Source organism: Varroa destructor, unplaced genomic scaffold, assembly GCF_002443255.2.
Source record: "Varroa destructor unplaced genomic scaffold, Vdes_3.0 BEIS01000001.1, whole genome shotgun sequence".
NCBI classification, from domain to species: domain Eukaryota; kingdom Metazoa; phylum Arthropoda; class Arachnida; order Mesostigmata; family Varroidae; genus Varroa; species Varroa destructor.
The window spans coordinates 37872237-37893759 of record NW_019211454.1 but is presented as its reverse complement, the minus strand read 5'-3'; the positions used below and the strand labels follow the sequence as shown (position 1 = coordinate 37893759).

General features: G+C 40.4%; 2 protein-coding genes across 13 annotated transcripts in view; one reads left to right on the top strand and one right to left on the bottom strand.

Annotated features, from left to right (window-relative positions):
• The window catches only part of Wdr62 (WD repeat domain 62), an 82990-nt gene extending 73604 nt beyond the window's left edge, over positions 1–9386 (bottom strand). Inside the window, exon 1 of one of the 3 annotated variants that reach the window (XM_086978159.1) lies at positions 9213–9386. The gene's annotated coding sequence lies outside the window, so the exon portion shown is untranslated. Of the gene's footprint in view, positions 1–1018; positions 4746–4785; positions 5007–9212 lie in introns of those variants that run through there. The other 2 variants (XM_086978166.1, XM_022816392.2) reach the window with 2 other exon arrangements.
• Rint1 (RAD50 interactor 1) lies at positions 7680–21523 on the top strand. 10 transcript variants are annotated; one of them, XR_002675307.2, is made up of 17 exons: positions 9463–10255; positions 10558–10868; positions 12573–12904; positions 13115–13270; positions 13747–13841; positions 14081–14254; positions 14847–15176; positions 15453–15516; positions 15744–15972; positions 16227–16330; positions 16578–16826; positions 16986–17204; positions 17520–17623; positions 17948–18254; positions 18503–18598; positions 18901–19395; positions 20358–21523. XR_002675307.2 is itself a non-coding variant. In XM_022816531.2 (17 exons), the coding sequence occupies exons 3-16, from the start codon at positions 12602–12604 to the stop codon at positions 18997–18999; spliced, it is 2529 nt and encodes an 842-aa protein (XP_022672266.1). In that variant the 5' UTR covers positions 9463–10255; positions 10558–10868; positions 12573–12601; the 3' UTR covers positions 19000–19036; positions 19251–21523. The 10 variants fall into 10 exon arrangements, 8 of the variants coding, with proteins under 8 accessions (XP_022672241.1, XP_022672217.1, XP_022672266.1 ...); XR_015319644.1 differs by having other exon boundaries at positions 18901–20074; XM_022816531.2 differs by having other exon boundaries at positions 18901–19036; positions 19251–21523.

Below are 21523 nucleotides of genomic sequence, written 5' to 3'. Positions count from 1 at the left end.
TATATATGATTCTAACTTTCGAATTTTATTTACAGGCTTAGTTATTTTATTTTAGGTTGAAAGATGCATAATTATTATCTATGGCCTTCCGCCACCTGGAGGGTAACGGTTTTGTTATCCCGCTGTAGATATGTACATTATAGGAGTTTATGAACTCTCAAAAGACAATTTGAACATCACACTGAACATTTATCGAGATTAATGTATGTGGCAGATGACAGAGAGATTCTTCCTGTAACTTTTTCATCATCTCTTGCAGTTATTGACAGTACACGTCGTCCTTGATCGACAAACCAGAACTTGTGAAGGTGTGGTGGAAAATAGTTGCATTAGACCATCAAAAAAAATCCACAAACGTTCGCAATTGTTTTAGGTCGACGTACCGCCGATCTAATTATATCTACCCAGTAATGTCACCATCGACAATTATCGCAGAAAATCAATTTTTGAGCACAGGCCACAATTTAGTACAATAATATGTCACTGTTACAGCGTGGCAGCAAAAAGAAGCAAGCGTTTTTGCGTTTCTGTTTTTGATCCTCCCTCAAATCATCATAAGTATCAATTTGTCCAACATTTTACCTTGTTAATCCAACTGAGGATAGCATTTATATATATATATACTTCCACAGACATTTTAATGTTACAATGGCATTAAATTCTATCCTCTATAACTTTTTATATTATATATAATATATATGATATTTTAATTATATTTCCCAAGTTGAGATCTGAAATGATTATAAATATAATAAGGTAAGAAGGCGGCAGTCAAAAAATTGCCTGATATAGCCTTGATTATGATCAAGAATGACACGTCGTTGTAGCTGGATTAATTACTGGAGGGTTGCGTGGGCAATCATCAGCACCAAGTTTGTCCAGTACCCAAAATACATCGAGCGGACGCCGTTTCTTGCGGAATAATATTTGTTGTTGGACATACCTTATACGACCAGCCCCGAAATAAAAAGCCAAAGTAATACACTTGGTAAAGCAAGCGCAGCTGGTGGAGACAAACCTGAATAGTGTGTAGCAACGATGATGGTCGAGAAGTTTCGGTAACGGCTGCGTCAGTGGCGGAAAAATGGAAAAGCGTCTCGTCCCGTTTTCAACCTGATGTCGTCTTTGTCGACAGCAGATTCCAGCTGCCGACAAACGCCGGTCGACGAACGGTGAATCATAAAGACGCCAGGGCTGCGACCGGCGTCGCACAAATGGCAAGAAAGATCCGACTCCCCAAGCTGTCGCCGCTGCTATTTGCACCGAATCCTCTCTTCTGTCGGAAAAGCTTGCACCTGTTCGCTGTGGGCTCTCCCTCGACTCCTCCAACTGTTCATACGTGTGTTTGTCTTTTGTGGCCACTGTTCATGGGGGTTCGCTTTGTTGCGTGTGCGTATCGCACTATATGAGAAAAATTTCACCCTTTCATATGCCTACTGCATATGCTGTGTGCATTGTTGCCCAGTCATGCTGTGCTGCTGCGTTATCCTTTTGCCCGCTTTCTCTTTCTCTTGCCTTGGGATTCTCTAGAAACTCTCAGGTCAAAAACAGAGTCATCGTTGGGGAGTCAGCAGGGAAATATATTCGTGACCGCTGTGACGGCGTTGATTACTCTTTCGTCAGTCAACGAGTACCATGGTAAAAGCCAAGCTCTTCGTAAGCGGTTTGCGCTTGTCAAACGGTCGCACAATTCCACCGACCAGGAGCAGAATGGGAGAATCGTGCCGACCCCATGAAAGACCACAAATACGGTCAATGTAAATGTGAGATAGGATGTCTCTATCTAGAGAATGTCTCGGGCCCCGATGTAACGATTGAATTGTATGCGCACCTAGACAAACATTACGCATGAGATGAACTTGTGTGGTATTGAGCATCCAGAAAGCCATTAGTAACAGATGAGGAAACGATAAAAAGAAGTTACTTCGGGATATTTGAAAAAATGCCGGTAATAGTTCAAATGTAGAAATGAAAAGGATTAGGCATGTACATATTTTCAATTTATAGATCTTAAATGTATACATAGTGCAATCCAAGGAATGCAAACTGATTGCAACTGAATTTAGCTACGCATACGATTACTTGGATGTAGACTGTCGCTGTTGTGGCTCAGCAAGAGTTATATTTAGTGTACCGCTAGATACCTATTTTTAGGCGGCCCATTTTTCCAGCAAGACTGCTGAAAGCCGATTATAGTAAATAAAACAAAGAACAAAAAAGAAAAACATTCGTTTTAATATTTGTTGTGAACGGCTGTTTTGACCAAGGACTGACCATCTTGGCAGGCAATTTTCAATTCAGACAAAAAAAATTAGCAGCTACTCACGCAAGCTACTGCATTTAGCAGTGGTTCGACAGCCCTGCGCGTTAGCTCTAGAAAGATCTGACTGTTTGGTTCACACGCTAGTGCCGTATATGTGGGTTGTCTTGGTTTTTATGTTACGCACCAATGTCGTAAACCCAGTAACCGAGAGAAGAAAATATCTGTGAGGTTTTTCTTCATTCCAATGTCGTTTCAACTGTAAAGCTATCTTTCTGGACCCGTTTAACCCAATTCGTTTCATAGGATGTAGACAGTCGGTCATACTGTGATGCGTACCTCAACGTATGGAAATCCATGTGCTCCGCTCCTCATTATTGTATTATCGGTATCATGTACGTGATTTCATCTCATTTTTTCTGGAGCCGACTGAGGAATGCTTTGCCCATATACTAACCCATGTAAACTTCCTACTTGAACCAATATCAAACAGAGTAATCGAACAACAACGATATGCGCGTGGTCACAGTTGTTGCTCGTATCATATACTCCAGGTATCGTTATTGATGTCATCGAAAACGCAAAGATGCGTTGGTGTATAGCAGTTCTGACTTTGTCATGATTAGGCTGGCCAAAGTCAGCCCACTTACTGAGACCATTTGTGCACCTCAGGGGCTGTCTTACATAAGTAACTCTTAAAAATATCATTTATTGGTATTTAGTGGTGAAAAAAATTCGCTAAGAACAATTGCACTTGGCGCGACATCAATTTGACTGTACGTTAGAAAGCACTGCTTGGATGACGAGCACCATGAAATAAATGCCTCTTGTGAAGAAAATGATATTGAATGGACGTAGCCGGTTGCCGCGTCCGACTGTTGGCGCCAAAAGTTTAGCGACCGACCTCCAAAATGTCTTGAAATGTGAAATCCGGCTTCTGTATAAAGTTACCGAAATTTACGGCACGTGGCAAGTTCCCAAATTTTGCTTCAGTACGGAATTAAAGTCCCTCACTCTACAGATAGTATTAACAGATAATGCAATAACGTCGCAACATTAAGACGATCTGCTTCTGTATTTATAGAACTTCTGCAATGTTTATAAATGCATTTATTTACTCGGCCTACTCCTGCTTGGTGCCGCACATTAATAGTAACATTCTTAAATTACAAAAATTGATGGTTTATCTTCCTCTATCGTCAACTATTGTTGTTATCCTCACCTAATTAATATAATGAAAGATACTTTATTTTGGACCTTCTAGAGCAAAGTGGATCGTTTTTAAAGTACGACCCATTTTTACAAGACATGAAGCTTCAAATATGCTATCACACCACTACATCATGTGTTTTACGAGGAGAATGCAGAGCACGCTTGACACGTATATCTAAAATAAACTCATTTTGTTTTTCATGTATTAATCACGTAGACAGAAACCATCTTCTTCCTTACGCTTTTAGGAACAACATGTTCTACTCAGAAATATTGAATAATTATATGGTAGGTGCCTCTTTCAGGTTAGTTTGGCTAAACATCCATTCAATTTAAGGTACTATTAAGACAGAACGTATAAAGATGCCGGAAAGACGATTTACGTGTTACTGTAAGCATAATATATCGTCAGTAATCACTTATATACATTAGAGTCGTCACTTCTGCATATATATATATATATACCCATGTGCCATATATACTCTTCGGCATCTTGTTGTATCTTGCGTAATCTACCTTAACGTACAAAATATCATAGCGGCATCTTCTCAATTTAATTGGTCTTAATTAAAGCTAACAGCTCTAAAAATCTATCGGCATTATACAGGCCTGCAGTTATTTTCATCATCTATTTAGATAGCTTTCTGCATTATTGTTATTGCTTATTCTAGACTTTCTAGATCCGTTGGCGAAAGTCGACATCCGGAATTTAGAAAGACATCATATCGATTTCTTATCCCATTCTAATCAGGGTCCTTTCATTGCAACAATATTTTTTTTACTTGAGTTATTGATGAACAATAATCTTTCAACAATCACGTGATCAGTGCTGAATACAAAAGCGATGTCCGCTAGTTTGGCTAAAAACCTTTCAATCGTTGAAATTTTTATAGATTGGCAAGGTAAAGAAGTTGGTTTTGTGACCGAAGACAATGGAGGACGTAATCGCATTTAAATGTATAAAATTTTTCACTAAATTTTGCAGACATACATAGATAACTTTCGTTAGATGTCTTCATGCTAATAAAGAGTAACATTAGTAATCATGATATGAGTAACAGCCGTAATAATCATTCGATGAGCACATGTACACAAATCTGGGCTATATCGTTTCTTCAAGGACTATAACGCACATATTTGCTCATGTTAACGCTCCTGGTAATATAGCGACGTTATCACCCTCCGCTGCTGAACGATGGCCGACTCTTCGTTACACACACATGGGCCACTGATGGAAGTGAACATATTTATATATATGTATGTATAAATATATATGCGTAATATGCCTTGCGTTTATAGAATGGCGTACTTACAGCCTATTCACTGTTATGCATCCTTAAAGGTTGCTGGGGTCTAGTGTGAAGGGGAGCAAGCCATTTTGTGCTCGGGTAACACTGATGCAGACAGGCCAATGACGGTAGTTTAATCACGTCACGCCATAAGGTCACACGTGATATATAGCTTCTTCGTCTCCCGAGACTGGGAAACTCGTTGTTAACGAAAGTGAGAACTAGCAGTGGCCTTTCATTGTGTTAACGTTTTACTATAGCTCCATTACCTTTTTCGTCTTTCCAATATTATTATCATGTACACTTGCCGGGTGTTCTCCCCGACTTTCGAATTGTCCTTCGCTCCATCTTCATTTCTGTATTAGCAGCCGCCTAGTGCTTCTGCAGCGGAATCACACGCACCAGTTTTCTTAGATCCTGACGGGTCAGCACAGACTACGCCAATCACCAGTGGTAAGCTGGAGACCATACGCAAGAAGCACTGGACGACCACAAAGTTTTTCCTGCCGATGTGACCATTGGTCTGACCCTGTATCAGCACTAACAGCATCTACATAGCGTTTATGTATAGATGGCAACGGTCGCGATGGCCGCCACCGCGACGACTCGGCCCAGTACAAGCTGACGCGGAATCAGCAGGACCAGCTGAAAATCCAGCTGTCGTGCGACGGTGGCTTACGCATCACGACTCAATTGCTGGCCAGCGTCATCGTTCTTCAGGCGGCGGCGAATTTCGTCCGTAACGGCAGCAGCAGCCGCCGCTGCTGATCGCTAAGCCGGAATATTTCCAATAGACTTATCAGTAATGCATCTATACAGCAGCTTCGACTCTTTGCAATTTGGGCGATTAGGTGACGATGTCACACGCGCAACAATGAGTTATTATTGCTTCTATCAAAATCCTTTACGCAGAGGCGTCTATAGAATAAATAGGGTTACTAAATTTTGTAGTCACAATATGTAATAATGTCGATTACAAAATGTTACGAGCTCTTCGAAAGGCTATATGCGTTATTCTTGCATGAAAGAGGTTAGCAAAACGTAACCGCATTAGAAAGACACAATGGTACCGCTTAGTTTTTTAGTAGAGCTGGATTCCACTAATTATCACTTCTACGAAATTCTTATACACGGAAAATTGTACCCAAAAATTATCCAAAATAATAATAATAATGTACCTCATTTGACGAAAAACCGAAAATGTCAAACAGCAGTGCAAATGTCAAATAATCGGTGCTCAAAGAGTAATGCGGTGGACGAACACAACCATAACACTGGCCCGGCTTCACTCCCAAGTTCATTTATGTTACTTGCCAAAAAACGTGGTAAAGGAAGATGGGAAGAAAGAACTATATGGAACTATGGTTTGATCAAATGTTGTAGCCAATTTAGCTTAAACAATTGAGCACACTAAACTTCAGGTGACAAACTTGATTGTGCCTGATTTTTATGTCTTTTTCAAGCAACTTACGCTATTGTGTTACAAGTAACTTGCTTATTTTCATTTTAATGACTCTGGCTCTAAGAAAGACCACCAGCTGATCAATATCCGTAACAGATCAACAACGTTACAGTTACCACAAGCGCTTTGAGGTCTTACGCCACCTTTCTATTATCGAACACACCCGTTCCGTTGATAATTAATGATGCAAGAAGATCTTGAGTGGTTGTAGACGGAAGAAGACTATACCTAATCGTATTTATCTATATCATACCGACATTTTTATCACAGCATTTAGAAACTGGCCAAGGTAAACGCTACGGCTGGCAGTGGCAAGCAATGACAGGTAAAACTGTACACATTGCATCTTGAAAGCAAAAAAACTGTGTTTCTCAAGGTGATCATTGTGAATGAGTTTATTTCCGTGATTTTTTTTTATTGTTATTTGTTTGTTTTCATACACAGCACAGCAATATTCAAATCCTAGAAGCAAACCAGGCAACCAAACTACTGATCCTATAATATATCAGGCTTGTAATTACAAGTGAGTAAAAGACGCAACAGGGTTACAGGAGCTTCCTGATACGAGTCGGCTAAGCAGTAAACAGAATTGTCGCTATGTATTAATGTGATCTAACAGGGGCAAAACGTAGAAGTACCATTCTCGTTTTTACTGTCGCCGATCGTTTAGCCACGATAATCGTCCGGGGGCTGTAACTATGCTATACACACCATTACATCCTAGTCTTTAGCCGAAAGTCCAATGCTGCCGACCGCTTACATAGATTATATCATCTTTAGTAAAATAGTGGTAAATGGTCCTTTATAGTAACCATAAATTAATTCATTATCAACTGCATACCAGCGTGTCCCCACGCACGTGAATAGACGACAGAGTTCCTCCCTAGAAATTTGGATCTATTGATGCCTGTGCTTTTCTGCTGCTTGTAAACCGGCTGCTTTATATATATATATATATATATATATATATGCATATTGCAACTATAGCTAAAACTACTTAAGTATGTATTAAACTTAATGAATACGATATGTAAGTTCAAATTAGTGAAGCCAGTATTTCCTGAAGAGTTGCGTGGAATATGGTTTCTTAGATGATTCGCAAAATCGTATTGAACATATGTACGTTTCCGATAATATTATAGCATAATCGCGCTGGCAAAGTGTTTGGTAGCCAGCTTAGTTATCTATGTCGAAACCCTGTCTTCAATGTGAGGTAACGTATATACACGTGCACGTTCGTTTATACCCGACAACATTGAGCCAATAGCCATAAACAATAGCAATCAATAATCCAACATATCGACGGCCAAAAACACGGATGAACTAACGGCCGAGCGCCGGTTGACAGGGCGGCAGCAGCGACTCAACAATCGAAATATAAGCGTACAAAAATTTGCTCGCAATTCCGACCGGCGGAGTCATCTCCATTCTCGCCATCTTTAATGATGCGTTTTCGAGCTCTGGCGCTAAACGCCATCGCGTCTATCCAGTTTCAACTGCGGAAGGCTGGCTGACTGACAGAGCGATGTTATTGCCCTATATTTCATGCCCGTTCAAGCAACGTAGACAGTCAACTGGCGAAAACCATAGAATATCGACGGTACACAAATACCGCTGTTGTTGCTAAGCGCATACTAGAAATGACTTCATCACATGTTGAAATTCTGCCGAGTTCTAGAGGCGAATGAATACGAATCGATACTATTGCGAACTCTACTGGCATACGTAATCATTTAGCACTACCGATATGATGATACCACTGCAGCTATTCGTTCATATACTTTCCTGTTGCACAGTCGAGCGATTAGTCTTCTGGAAGTATGATCCGTAATTGTCTTCACAACAGAACGATCACGAACACGTTTGACGATCAATACACTACCGAGAAAATACTCGAACTGCGACAATCTCACTGCTTGCCGCCGTCTAACGAAAACACTCGTCGAATACGCACTGCACCTCACTCTATTGAACTTTCTCAGCTGTGTCAAGAGAAACTAGCACCATAGGGACGCCGACTTTAAGAGCTGTGTCCTGCGTGCGTTTGAAAAGTATCACACCACTAACGTAGCCGGAGCAGCAGTACCGCATCACCCACTCCTTCTGTTAACACCCACAAAACACTACTCGCTTCTTATCTCGGCAATGACGAGCTGTCGTCGTCGTCATCGTCATCGTAATACGTTCAGCTATGGTAAATATATTAATGCCCTTGCCAACCATGAATTCGTTGTGGAAAGTTGTTATGTGAGATTTGCGTCTTTACGTTCCGGATAGAGTTTGTTTCGTAATATGTATTACTGTCAATGTGTTACTTGTTGGTGGACGTCGCCGTCATCCGGAGCATCGGTGCTAGCAATGGCAAATGAAAACCTCATCTTAAATTTTTATCGATACTACTCTGCCACAAATGAGGATACCGTTGGCAACTCTATCTGTATGCGGTAGCTGCTTCAACATCTGCAGTGGTAACAGCAGTAGTAGCATCGTCACAGTTGGCATCTATCAACTAACTCCTGTTCCTTATAAACATGACTTCGCTGGCAAGCGGGTAGGCAGGCAGGCACGCAGATGGATAAGTAAAGCGTCGGTACATGAACGAGATGAGCAACATTGGCGCGACGAGACATTTCTCACTAAATCAAGTTGAAGGAAAAATAGCTCTCGCTGAAACACGGTACAGCAAACGTGTTAGTAGTGCAAAGATTACGGTTGTTACTATAACGATGAGGTCATCGGGTATCTCTGTATTCACACACACCCTCGTTTGTATTAGCATTTATACGGGCAACGAAATGGCCTCGGCCTGCTATTTAGAGATCACTTATTGAGAGAAGGCAGAAATAATACGTTGGTTTATGTTAGTAATGAGTGCTGCTCTCACACAAAGCGCTGACTAACTGATTGGCTAGTAAAAGGTCACCAGTATGCAAACGTTCTAGCTGACCCCATACACTCGCTCACACTTCTACAAAAAAACTGCACTAACTTTAATGTCTGTCGGGCTTCTTCTTCTTCTATTACCACTTCGTCTGTTACTACTAGAACAGTTCCACTTCCCTCGCTGGTGTCGCTGTTGCGGCGTTAGCCACCGCCGTTAGCAGCGTATGAGCCTAAGTCACTTTACGCAGCAAAGGCGACTACGATGGCCATAACAGGAGAAGACCCAAACAGAAGGAAGAGCCAACAATAGTGAGCGCCTACAGATGGTTGCTGCAGATTCTAACAAAACAAGCGATTACTTACTCGCTCACTGTTATGTGCGCCGCCTGCTCGCCTGGCGCGGTTAAACTTAAAAGTCACAGATTCAGCGCTAGCAGACCGACTAAGCAACGGGCACTTTAACATGCTTGTTCATTGCAACAAAACAGCCCAACTATCTTTGCTAGGCAACAATGGCCCAGCCAAATTCGTGGTGGTAGCAGAGATGGAATCTGGATAAGCGGACGAAAATCGACCCAGCCACAAACGATAAGCGGAGTGCCCAGGCTAAGCAAATGCGCCGGAGCCGACGAAACTGTAGACGCCAACGAACGATAAGCAATGGCTAGAAAAAGGACGATGATGGGCGCTAGCTCTGCAAGAGTCATAGCAGACGCAGCAGCAGAGATGACAGATGAAAACGTCAGCGGTGCTCACCAGCTAACCCCTTCTCCATTTCATAGAGGTCGTAGTGGTACAGCACGTTATGGTGCTCTATCTTTCGCTTGCGGTATCGCTCGTTCTCTTTCCCGTTTGCTGCCACTGCTGTCACTTTCTGGCGCTCACTGCAGCAGCAGTAGCAGCAGCAAAACCCGCCCTCCGCCAACGTACACACCCGCACGGACGATCCGATCATGCCGATTGTTCGTTTGACGCTCGCGACAACATCAATCGACGGAAAAAACTCCGGCGGAATGATACATTGCCATGTTCACGCGGAGGTCTTTTGCCAGCATTAACGGCAAGCAATAGCTAATGCATTTACCGCGCAGACTACAGCATCGTAGGTGTCGTCGTAGTGCCAGCAGCACGAAGACGAGCAATGAGCAGGTGAAGAAAGCCCTTATATATATATATTACAAAAATAAACATCGAATGGATGCAGAGTGTAATTCAAAAACTTTTGCTAAGCGCACGCGCACCAGATGAATTGGTGTGAACGTATACCATATCAAAGTAGTTGTTATAATAGTATAAGTAACTGTTGAAAAATATGGAAGACGTACGTCTCACGACAGAGGATCGAATACAGTTGGTTGATAGATAATGTCTTTGAACGATGGTGGCGTTCGTAGAAATTTGCTAGTATTATTACTATTATTTCTGAATGTGTGCGTGACGTGTGTGGACAGCTCTGGAACGAACAAAAGGGCCCAACATCTGATTAGCTGCTTCTTTGGCTGTGATTGGGTGGGTAGCGGCTTGCCAGGCTGGCAAGTAATAGGGCAGGTTGACGTAGTAGAACGCCGGACCGGGTCGTGCCGCTCGCCATCGTCAACAAGAATCAAACGGTGGTAGAGCAGAAGACATCCTCGCTGCACTTCTCCAGCCCTAATATTTATGTGAGAGCATATCTGCAGGAGAGTCGCGCTGGGAAGCAGTAGTTGTTAATAGTTGCAGTTAGCGCTGCTGGTGAAGCCGTTTCAGCTGCTCGAGACTCCAGGTGAGATTGAGAACGCGTTGGCACGCTTGCTAAGCAGATTAAGCAATGTTGGCTATCAGTGAATGAACAAGTAGAGTTAAGCAGTGGCATCTGTTGTGTCTGCGCTAGGGCCGAGCTCTACCACGCGGATAGATGCACATCATGCAATTCTGAGGGGTTCAGGAAGTCTGCATAGTCGTTGAATTGTGCGTGTTGCTCCTTTCGCTATTTCGCTTGTTACTGCTCTGGCTGAATGTGTATTGAAATCGGATGTGGAAGTTACTATGTTCGATTTTTTGTTACCACTGTTTATAGTGTAATGCGACGATTGAGTGACGTGTGCGCCTTGTGCATGACCTAGAAGTTTGACAGATAAGGTAAACACATGGCCGGTAGAATGAATACTGACTCTCAAAGTTGATATTGTCGCTCGCCTTTCTGTGTATGTATTTGCGTATAGGCACTCGTATACCTTTCAGACTATATATATATTGTTAAAACGAACAGCATAACTTCCACGATGTGACTGTCATGTGCAGATATAAACAGATTTGCTAATGCGATCTTGGTGAACGATAAAAGCAGTGGGCTTTTAATGTCTATGCTAGAGCGCCGTGGGCAAACCGAGGCTCGTCGTGAAGCAGCAGAACACATTCACGTCTGGAGCACGAACACGCTCTACTTGTCGCATATAAAGCATGCGCTGAAAAGATATTATTGACGTGTAGTTTGATAACATACCAAATCGTCTTTTTCGGTTACCAAATACCATTTCCGCCTATACTGTCCCTACAAATGATAGAACTCGTATTTTGCTGTGCTTTACTAAAACATACGATAAAAAGCTAACTGTGTACCCAGATACTATAAGAAACAACATTAATTATGTTGAGGTTTCGCCCACTGTTATTAAATCAAATGGTCCATTTTATAGCCCTATACTTTGTTCAGTTTATTGAAGTCCTTTATTGGAAATCCCCTCATATAATTAATTACTCCATCTTCTTTAAGAAGGAAAATGTGTTAGCGAAAATACGTTCTTGAGATAGTATGTTACAAAGGTCGTATAGATACGCAACCGCACCTAGGAAGGGGTAGTCGACATGTCGTTACCTCACTTATATCTGATGAAAATATGCTGCTTATAAATCTATATTTTTTCTTAGTACAATTATGTCCGAAACACAAGATTTTCTCGTTCCTTTTGTTAGCTAACTACAGAAAGTACCAAGCAGTGTAATCCTGTAAAAATTACAGATACAAAAATCAATCCCATTTATAGAGCCGAATGCCCCGTGTGTATGTGTTATTCGAAACGTTGTTCATCATACCACGTTATTCGGGCTGAAGACTTGTATTTTTATTTCATATAACTTTTTGCCAATAAAACCCTGAAACCAGTATCTGAAGAAAACAAAACACACTAAAATGATGGCAAAATGTGCAAAATTGACAGATAACAAATCGAGATACGGAATTGCTGTTTCACCTTGAGCTGGTTAGCGAAGAACTATTGCAGCGAGTATATGAATATGCAATTATTATAAATTATTTATATCTGTTCCAAAAATGTTCCTGTCTTGTCATGACAACAAACAACTTTTATTGTTTGCATTTAGATATTCGGCCACAAGACATTCTAGAGCTCTGTGAATTTTGAAAGTGCATTGAGTGAATGAAGTCAAATAATTGTTATGCGGCTCATTTATTTGGTTACTGTTACAGAGTACTAGTGTTGGTCCTTGGATGTCGTGATGTCCTCAGAAGTAGGCAGCGCCAGTGGTGGCGGCCGCGCAGAAGATAATTCCTCCGTGGAGGTGGCCGCTTCACCCCTTCAAGGAGGTAATCTTCAGCCCCAACCTAAAAGTGACGAACATATGAAATCTAATGGACGTAGCGGGAGCCAAGTGGGCAAGACGGGTCCCCAGTCCGATTTTGTTGAGAACGCAACGGTGGACGAACTTAACGCAGAAATTGGAGGCGAAGTGAAGCATATATTGCGAGCTAAACAGTACCATGAAAGCCTACAAGCTAAGAAGAAAAGTTTACAATTGAAGGTGCGTTAAACGAATAAGGTCATAGGGTTCTATCCCATTGTCAAACGCATGACCCCGTAAGAATACTGATCTTAATCAAACTTTACTTTAAAGTGAGACAACAACCACTGTGCTATTCGTGTTCTCTGTTCGAAAATGTACATCATTTATTTAAGTACTTTTTATTTTTTTTTTTTTTAAGAAATAAGAAACATATGCATTATTTTTCAGATGCAACAAGCGAAATCAAATGGCCAAGCAGATCCCGAGCAGGTGAAAGGGCTTTTAAATTTTGCGCGTGATTCACTGTCTAAGATGGAACTGCTGGAAGATGTACACTGTCGGATCCTCAGCGACGTTTCTTCACACCTTGAAAATGCCACTCAAGTAGGAACAAGTGGACTAATTGATTCAAATGTGGATGCAGCCCTAAATTAACTACTATCGGTCAATATGACCGTTTCCAAATTTTTTAAAAGTTCACGTAATGTTAGAAGTTATCTCATCGCCACCGAATTTCACACTATCAAATTTCTCCGTTTAATTATAAAAATAATAACTCAATCGATAATTCCGACCGAGCTCGATACTAATAGGTATATAAAAATTTTTGGTAGGTCTCGTGTTGAACATATTTTAATGTGAGAACTAATAAACAGTATTCTGTAAAGTGTATTTAAAGATGTATTTATTTAGTACAGCGTTTTGGTATGTCACTGATTTTTCTACCTAATTGGCTGCAGGAAAGTTATAAAATGGATTGTTTTGCCTACATGCACACATTTACGTAACTACTAACTATGTCAATTCATTGGCTTCTTTCCAAAACGCGAAATGATTATTGCTTATACTTCAATCCGCAGGTAAAGAAGGAGTTTGACACTTCGCTAGCTGATATCCAGCGACTTCTCCGCCTTCGACAGTACCTACAATGGATTGCCAAAATAGGAGATATCAGGTATCGTCTTATATCATCTTATATCTTATCATTAATATATTACAGTTATATTTTCCACTTGAAGCTCACAGGTAGCTATGCTTATGCCGATGCTAAACAAGTAATTTTCTTAGCTTAGATTTAGATCATTAGACCATTTCGAATACTTGTCGATATCCCGAACACGTCACATCTCTCTAATTGTGCCAAAGAATTTAGCGAAATTTAAATATGTATCTAAGCTATACTATTGCTTTCAGTCAATATATTGAGGAAGCAGTTGAAAGCGGCGATGACAGGTCGGCAGTCGCACACCTGGCATTGCTTGTTGATACCTGGTTAAAACTCAAGACATCTCAGTGCCACCGACTAATGACTTTCCTCAAGCAGACCATTCTCTACTGGCACAACATACTCAGGGAAAAGTTTGAAAAGTAAGCACACTTCAATTCGCTATTCGAGTCAAAACATAAGGTCGGCTCTTTTTCATTGTAATACAGCTAGTACTCATGTCGGGCTGGTCTCTTAAAATGAGCCCCCATGATAGCTTAGTGGGTAACGTATCTGCCTGTCAATCTTAGGGATATGTTGTGGTTTAGGTTTGAACATGTTTCGTCCTGAAAGCCAGCCGCCCGATGGAATGTCTAACGGCGTTACCGAACGTAGAACTCGAAACATATAAGGTTTCTTATAATGAAATACGGCATAAGCTTCTGTAAACTGCTTAGTTGATATGATGTGTTAAAGTAGCATGTTGTTGTGATAAATCCTAACTTAAACTTCTACCAAATTGTGTGAAGTATCCAACTCATCAGGAATGACCAGCTTTCGTTTTTGGAAACTGCAGTGGTTTTACTTCCGTTTCTTGAAATCTATGTATTAATCTCTCCTCTTTAAATAATTACTTTCAGCATACAGGTCTGAGTTCGCTTCGCGTTCACGATGTTCCTAAAGGATTTATTTTCGGCGATTATCAAATCTAACTTGTACATACGCTATTTTCACTGTGATCTATGCCACCAATAGGGAGTTCGATAAAGTTTTGTCATCAATGGGCTGGCCTGTTATCAACTCCTCTGTAGCCGCCACCCTGTCCTGCCCTCCACAAATGTTCGCCTGCTTCGAGTCAGCCTTCCTCAACCTTTACAAGATACAGCTGCCTCATGAGCTCCTCCTGCAAGAAAAACTAGCAACATCCAGCAGCTGTGGCACACTTTTGCTACCCATTGAACTGATGGTGAAGCCACTCAAAAAACGGTTTCTTTTCCATTTTGTCAGCAAACGACAAACGAATCGGGTCGACAAACCTGAATGGTATCTCACACAGACCCTCACCTGGATCCAGGATCATGCCGTGTGAGTATCAGATGTATTTGCCAAACAGTGGGTAACAAACCATAGGAAGGTTCAAGAACAAGCTTGTTCATGCCAATCACCACGACTGGCTTTAACCCGCAACTTAGTATTTCTTGACTATTGAAGAAATTATTCAGTTGTAGCATAACTGCTCTTGCGGACCTTACCAATTTCCCCAAACTATAAATCAAAGTAATCAGTGTACTCCAGAAAATCAATCGCATGCCATCTAAACATAATAATAATGGCCTATTTTCCTTGTAAACTATCTTGCAGGTTCTGTGAAAAGTTTGTTCAGCCAATTTTAATGAAGCATAACATAGAAGGCATACATGCAACAGTGAGTATATGTTATTATAAAAACATATATTTGCTTTAATCACGTTGTCCGAGTTCTTATGCAGAGTATTCACGAGATGACTATACCCCCTAAACGGGTCCTTATTTTTTGTAGATACATAGTGGCAGCGAAATTAATCGAGAGAATCAGCTCAGAATCAAATTTTCGACTAATGAGCTAAATCACACTGATGACTAATGTGATGCCTTTATTTCGTGTTGCTTCAGTTGGAATTGATGCGTAGTTTGGTCTCGACAGCGATTGCCAAGTTAGAAGTAGATCTTCCTCTGTTGTTAGCCGAAGACAACGAACTGCTTCTGACGCACACAATCGAAGAAGCCCTGATGTTCCACGCGGAACTTCGCGACCTCGGCTACCCCTCGCGTTTTCCCTGTATCCTCAATGTGCTCACCACCGATCGATGTTTTATTCGCTGGATTGCCCTCGAGAAGAAGTGTACGTAATGGGGACAAATCAGTTCCAGATATTATTAACTTGTATCTTAGCTTATTAATATTAGTTCCTCTCTGATGTTTGATAGTTTTTAATAGTAGTCTTTAGATATCGGTATTTGATAAAGACGATGATAAAAGCAGCTGATTATAGTTAGCTCAACTATTACTAATTGCAGAATAATTCCTGCTTTACTATTTGAAATAGGTAAAAAGTTAACTGCCTAGAAATAATCGTTGTAATCATTGCGGTTATAGTTGCCGACGAGAAGCGCGACAAACTTCTCAGTTCGCCTTCGGCTTGGACATGTCCATATTCGCCGGGAGCGGACATCGAGGCCGATCTCGAAGACCCCCTCAAGGTACAGATACCCAATTAATAATCCTTTTGTTACATAATAGACTACAACCTAGCGTACTAAATGATCAACTGACGCTCGGCCCATCGGGCTTATGAGCGTAACGACTATACAGATGTTGTAAAATTATTTTTTTTCAAATGGTCCCAATCGCGACAAATTGGTTGTATAGTTATGTTGTAACAGTTGGGATCTAAGCATTATTGGATCTAACGAATGGGATATTCCACCATTTTCCTCTTCTGTATAGGTGCCCGAGTGTGCAGAAGGCTTCATGTTGTTATTGGGCGCCATGACGGAACGTTACCGACAATTGGAGAACCCCGAACACGCGCTCAAGTTTTTGTCGCTGCAGCAAATTCTGCTTGAAGACTTTCGGGTATGCCTGCTGCAGGTGCTCAATTCACGCATGGAGGCTGGCAGCCTTTACGATGTCTGCCCAGTACTAAACGCTGCACACTATGTCGTCGTTGTTCTCAATGAGTGGAGTAATCAGCTTGTAAGTAAAAATAGAAATTGCCTCGTATTAAAATTACCAACATACCCGCAGAATACATATACAATAGCAGAAAAGCTTGGTGTAACTAACATAGCATTCCGCACGTTCTTGCATAACTTGATTTGGTATTGTATTGTATGCACCTTGATTGCGTTGTAGTTCTTTATCAATCTCTTGGAAGTTTGTAGCAAGCTAGAACGGCGACGAGCGTCGTCATCTACTAAAGAAGGTGGGGGCACATCTGGGGTTGGTGGAGGTGACAGTGTGTGCTCAAGCGATGCGACAGCGCCAACGTCATCTGAATCGACGCCCGAATCGCCGTCAACAGTCGTAAACGCTCCAAACCATCGACCCTCAGAGGAGAGCGTTTTTGAACAGGCAAGTATATTGGGGAGCATACAATACACGTAGCAGCTTGCACTGATGAGGCTTTTATACAGGAAATTATAGTAAGGCTTTTCTTCCGTGGCCTTTCTAAAATTTAGAAGTTTGTAGGTACATGAGTATACCTAGAGAGTTATGTCAAAATTTGCAAAAAAAAATCGATGCTATACATCACTTTTTTTTTGTTATGGAACCATTAGGGATGACCGTTTACGTTTTGGTAATTTCATCTTTTGAGTCTAATATTTGTAATTTCCCATTTATTCATAGAACAACAACAATAATGATAATTTTTCAACGCCTTTTTAGGTAACGGGTTTACTTGAAAGATTGTACAAAGACGCAATTTTGACTATGATCGACTGTCTCCTATCCGACATCAAAGTTAAATGTCGATCGTATCATCGCGAAAAGTGAGTTTGAGATACAAAGTTGGTTCTGCTTTGCGTTACTACTACCATTAACTGGGTGGTGCAAAGGTTTATTAATTTAGTAAGACCAATAATTACAAATAGTTACTTTTTTTGGTGCATCTAAAGGTTATGTTTTCCAGAAAGAGGCCAATTACGGCCACTATCAACTGAAGCTCAAATGTCGTTTTAACGTGAAGTTGAGAGTAAAGAAAGGCTTACTGTATTGTATGTCCTCAAAAGGTTATTTTTACTTCTTTCGAGTAAACTTTTTTTTGCTTTACTTTAACGTAATGAAGACGTTTCTTCTTAATTTCCTCTTTGCAGATGGTTCCGTATGCCGACGGCCACCCAAGACGAACCGCTGGCATTGACTCCCACGGCTTTTCCAATGCTGTCCTTGCTGCAGTGTCTATTAGCAAGGCTTCACGCTGCTTTGGCGGCCCCGCTATTCGCTATGCTGTGGCAGGGTCTGGCACGTGGCCTTTCGCTCTACATATACGAGGAAGTGATACTCGAAAACTATTTCTCTGAAGGTGGAGCCCAGCAACTCGCTTTTGATCTCGAGGGAAATTTATTCCCGCTTTTCAGCCCCTACGTAACTGGTGGTCAACCCGAGAACTTTTTCAGAGAAGTATGTTGAAACGATCTAACCCCTTACCTCATCTGTTTATTTCAACTAGAAATGAAAATAAAAACTTTGGTAACCAGTTATGGAGAGGGTACCTTACAATGTCTTTAGGTGGAGGCAAATTTATTAAAAGTTCTTCTTGAAATACATTTCTATAAAAGATATAATGTACAATGACTCAAATGTTGTTGTCAAAAAATTATGCCCGATAACTATTTATGCTTATATATTATTATTTTTGCAATTATTAGGTTAAGGAAGCATGCATCTTGTTAAATATGCCTCGTGCTGTCGCCTGGATTCTTCAAGAAACACTTAAAACGGCCCGACTGACTGATGTCGTTCAGGTAAGTACCGGCGATATTCGACACATATGCTTGAATGAAATTTAAGACAACATTGTCTTAAGCGAAACAGGCTATCAATAAAAGCCACTCACTTTGGACTTGTTAGATAATGATTTGGAGCTTTTTATTCTAGTGGTACTGTAAAACAACTGCTCTCTCAAATAAAAGGGCGATTTCCCTTACCGCATTACTGTCCAATTAAAAAATACAATAATGATTATTTTTCTCTCCCCGGATAGCTTTTTTACATAGTTTAGTAATATTCGAATGAACAATGCTTCGTTTGACCTTGATTTTTTCAGGGAAGCGCCGCGTTGGAGGAGCAGGGTGTTACGAATTTGTCGCCGTCGCAAGCAATGCATGTTCTATCAAAGCGCAGTGATCTGTCTTCGGCTCAATAAGCAATAAATGCGAAAGCTAGAAAGCTTCATCCTATCGGTCAGGAGATCATCATATGATAATAAAAAGCATAGGATCATTTTATTGAGATAATGCAAAGTTTCTGGGGGCAAAAATATAATGTATTATAAAAAATATAAACGGTACCACGAGATTTTTCGCCTATCGTACATTCCACAATGCATTTTGTTTAACGTCTCATCCAGTTGATGATTTGAGATTCCTGTTCCACCTTGTCATTATTATTTTTCAGCACTAAATACAACACAAAACAGGTAAAAGAAAAAAAAGCAACAATTTGGTTGCTTTGATGCAGAAAGATCGAACCGTCAAATTACAGCTTTGGCATCTCGTCATTGCTTCTGGTGACTGCTAGCAGAAGAATAGCCATGAGAAATGTGAGTAGCGTAAAAAAAAACTTTAATAAAACGCTTGAGGGCGATCAAGGCTTGGAAGAAAGTTCTTGTGTATTAACGTGTTTGTGCATTTTGGCGCATCTAATACATCGACTTTTGCTAAAAGTGCTATCAACCCAGTAATATGTAGAGAAATTAAGTTTTTGTTTTTTTTCATTATGAAGCTTAATGATAACCTGTTGCACGAAAAAAATAAGAGGACGAGTAAGCTGCGGCAACTTGGAGGACTGAAGATAGTTCCCATTACGATGTACTATAAACGTTTGTTAGAGACAGACAGATAATATAATAACCAATTCATTTATGATATATGTATGAAAGCGGGTAAATTTGCAATTGGCGCGAAACATAGCATCTTGCGCAAAATTTGGCGGTAAAGGAGATATTAATAAGGCTACAACTTCTCCCTTTGTTTTTATTATTATTATGTCTCAGTAGAAGTATTGTTATTGTGCTGCTGTTACTAGCATAAAATTAGATAGACGAAAAACTGTTACTGTTTACTGCCCAAACGATATCGATGTCAAGGATAAGGACACTGATGATAAATATTCGACTGTATGAACTTCGTTTTGTCCAATGAGAATCGGGTGCCGATCTGCTGAGTGCTCGAAGACGTCGTAAGATGCCTCGGAGGAACCCAGCATCCTAGCCGTTAATAGTGAGAAATATATTAAACATAAACATAGCAGTAAAAAGAAAAAAAAACACGAAATAAACGCAAGCGTACAGAACACGACTAGAAACGGTAGAGCGCTAATTTAAGCCGAGACAAAATTAGATAGAAATAGCATTTCGCAATTGAATTTGTAGCAGGTGGATTTGCTCGGCAATTTTGTTCTGCTAGAATGCGTGGTGCCGGTGTTTATTGATGATCACAATTACTATTACTAGTACTTATAAAAATATCAGTAGTAATGCTGGTAATTTTCCCAACTTTTCAGGTGCGTGAGATATAAGGTTTTATTGATGAATAGCCACAAAATGGATGACGACGTCGTTGCTATTACCGAACACTGAGCACAAATAGTAACACTGTACTAGTAGTACTAATAGTGACTGTTATCTCCGCGCTGACTGGCGGTCTGTGATTGTTATTTCTTGTACAATATTTTAGTAATATTTTGAATTTTCATTTTCTCAGTTAACATTCGAATGCGATTCACGCATTGAAATTTACAACTCAAAGCAGCAGAGCAGGCTGTGTTGCCAGAGTCGTGCAGCATTATATACCAGCAAATATTATGACATGCAACAACAACATCAGTTCTAATTTAATTATATCTACGATTATAATAAATTATAATAATATTTTATAATAAAACAATATCTATGATTAATATAATAATATGATATCTACGTAATATAATTAAATAATAAAAATTATATCTACGATTCATCAATAAAAACATACATGGAATTAGCTATACAACAACGTTAATACAAAACAAGCATTTGAGAAAGTGATGTTTCTTACAACCCGTTATTAGCAGTCCTTGTAGCTACCGTACCCCTCCTACTAACCATTACTACAAGTATTACGAATATTTATTAAGAATAGGCCTTCACAAGGAAGTATGGTATGTAGACGATCAGCTAGTGCATAACTGCGTTGTGCAGAAAAGATTTTGAAAGATTTGCAGAAAAGATGATATTTGGCAAGTGGAGGACAAGGAAGACTAAACGAAATGAAAGGAAACAGGGTCTGAATTGATATGTGAGTCTATATTCAGGTGGTGCGAATAAATGTGTATACGTGTGTATCTCTGAAATGATATGCGAAAATAGGGACAAAACAGAAAGCAGAATAGGACATCGGGCCCTGAAAAGGCCGCCAGTCTGCTACAGTAGAAATAAAGCTAGGATATTATTCAAAGTGTTTGCCAGGAATTAAGTAAGTAAAGGCACCACAAAATGGTGTTATTAAAAATACAGCGGTGTCTCTATGATACAAATAAAAAAAAATAGCTACAAATGGGTGAGCTATTACGTATGTGCAAGAACTGAATGGTAAAGGTTCTCCCAAAGTTACAGTACTACACATCATTCAGTTCGTGAATGACCATTGTAGGATGTAATATGTAAATAAATTACATGTCGACATACAAAA

Coding starts and splice junctions, on each gene's coding strand:
- Rint1 (XM_022816506.2), top strand. CDS start 12,602: ATGTCCTCAGAAGTAGGCAGCGCCAGTGGTGGCGGCCGCGCAGAAGAT. Junction 15,177..15,452: donor TGGATCCAGGATCATGCCGT/GTGAGTATCAGA, acceptor ACTATCTTGCAG/GTTCTGTGAAAAGTTTGTTC. Junction 15,973..16,226: donor GATTGCCCTCGAGAAGAAGT/GTACGTAATGGG, acceptor TTGCGGTTATAG/TTGCCGACGAGAAGCGCGAC.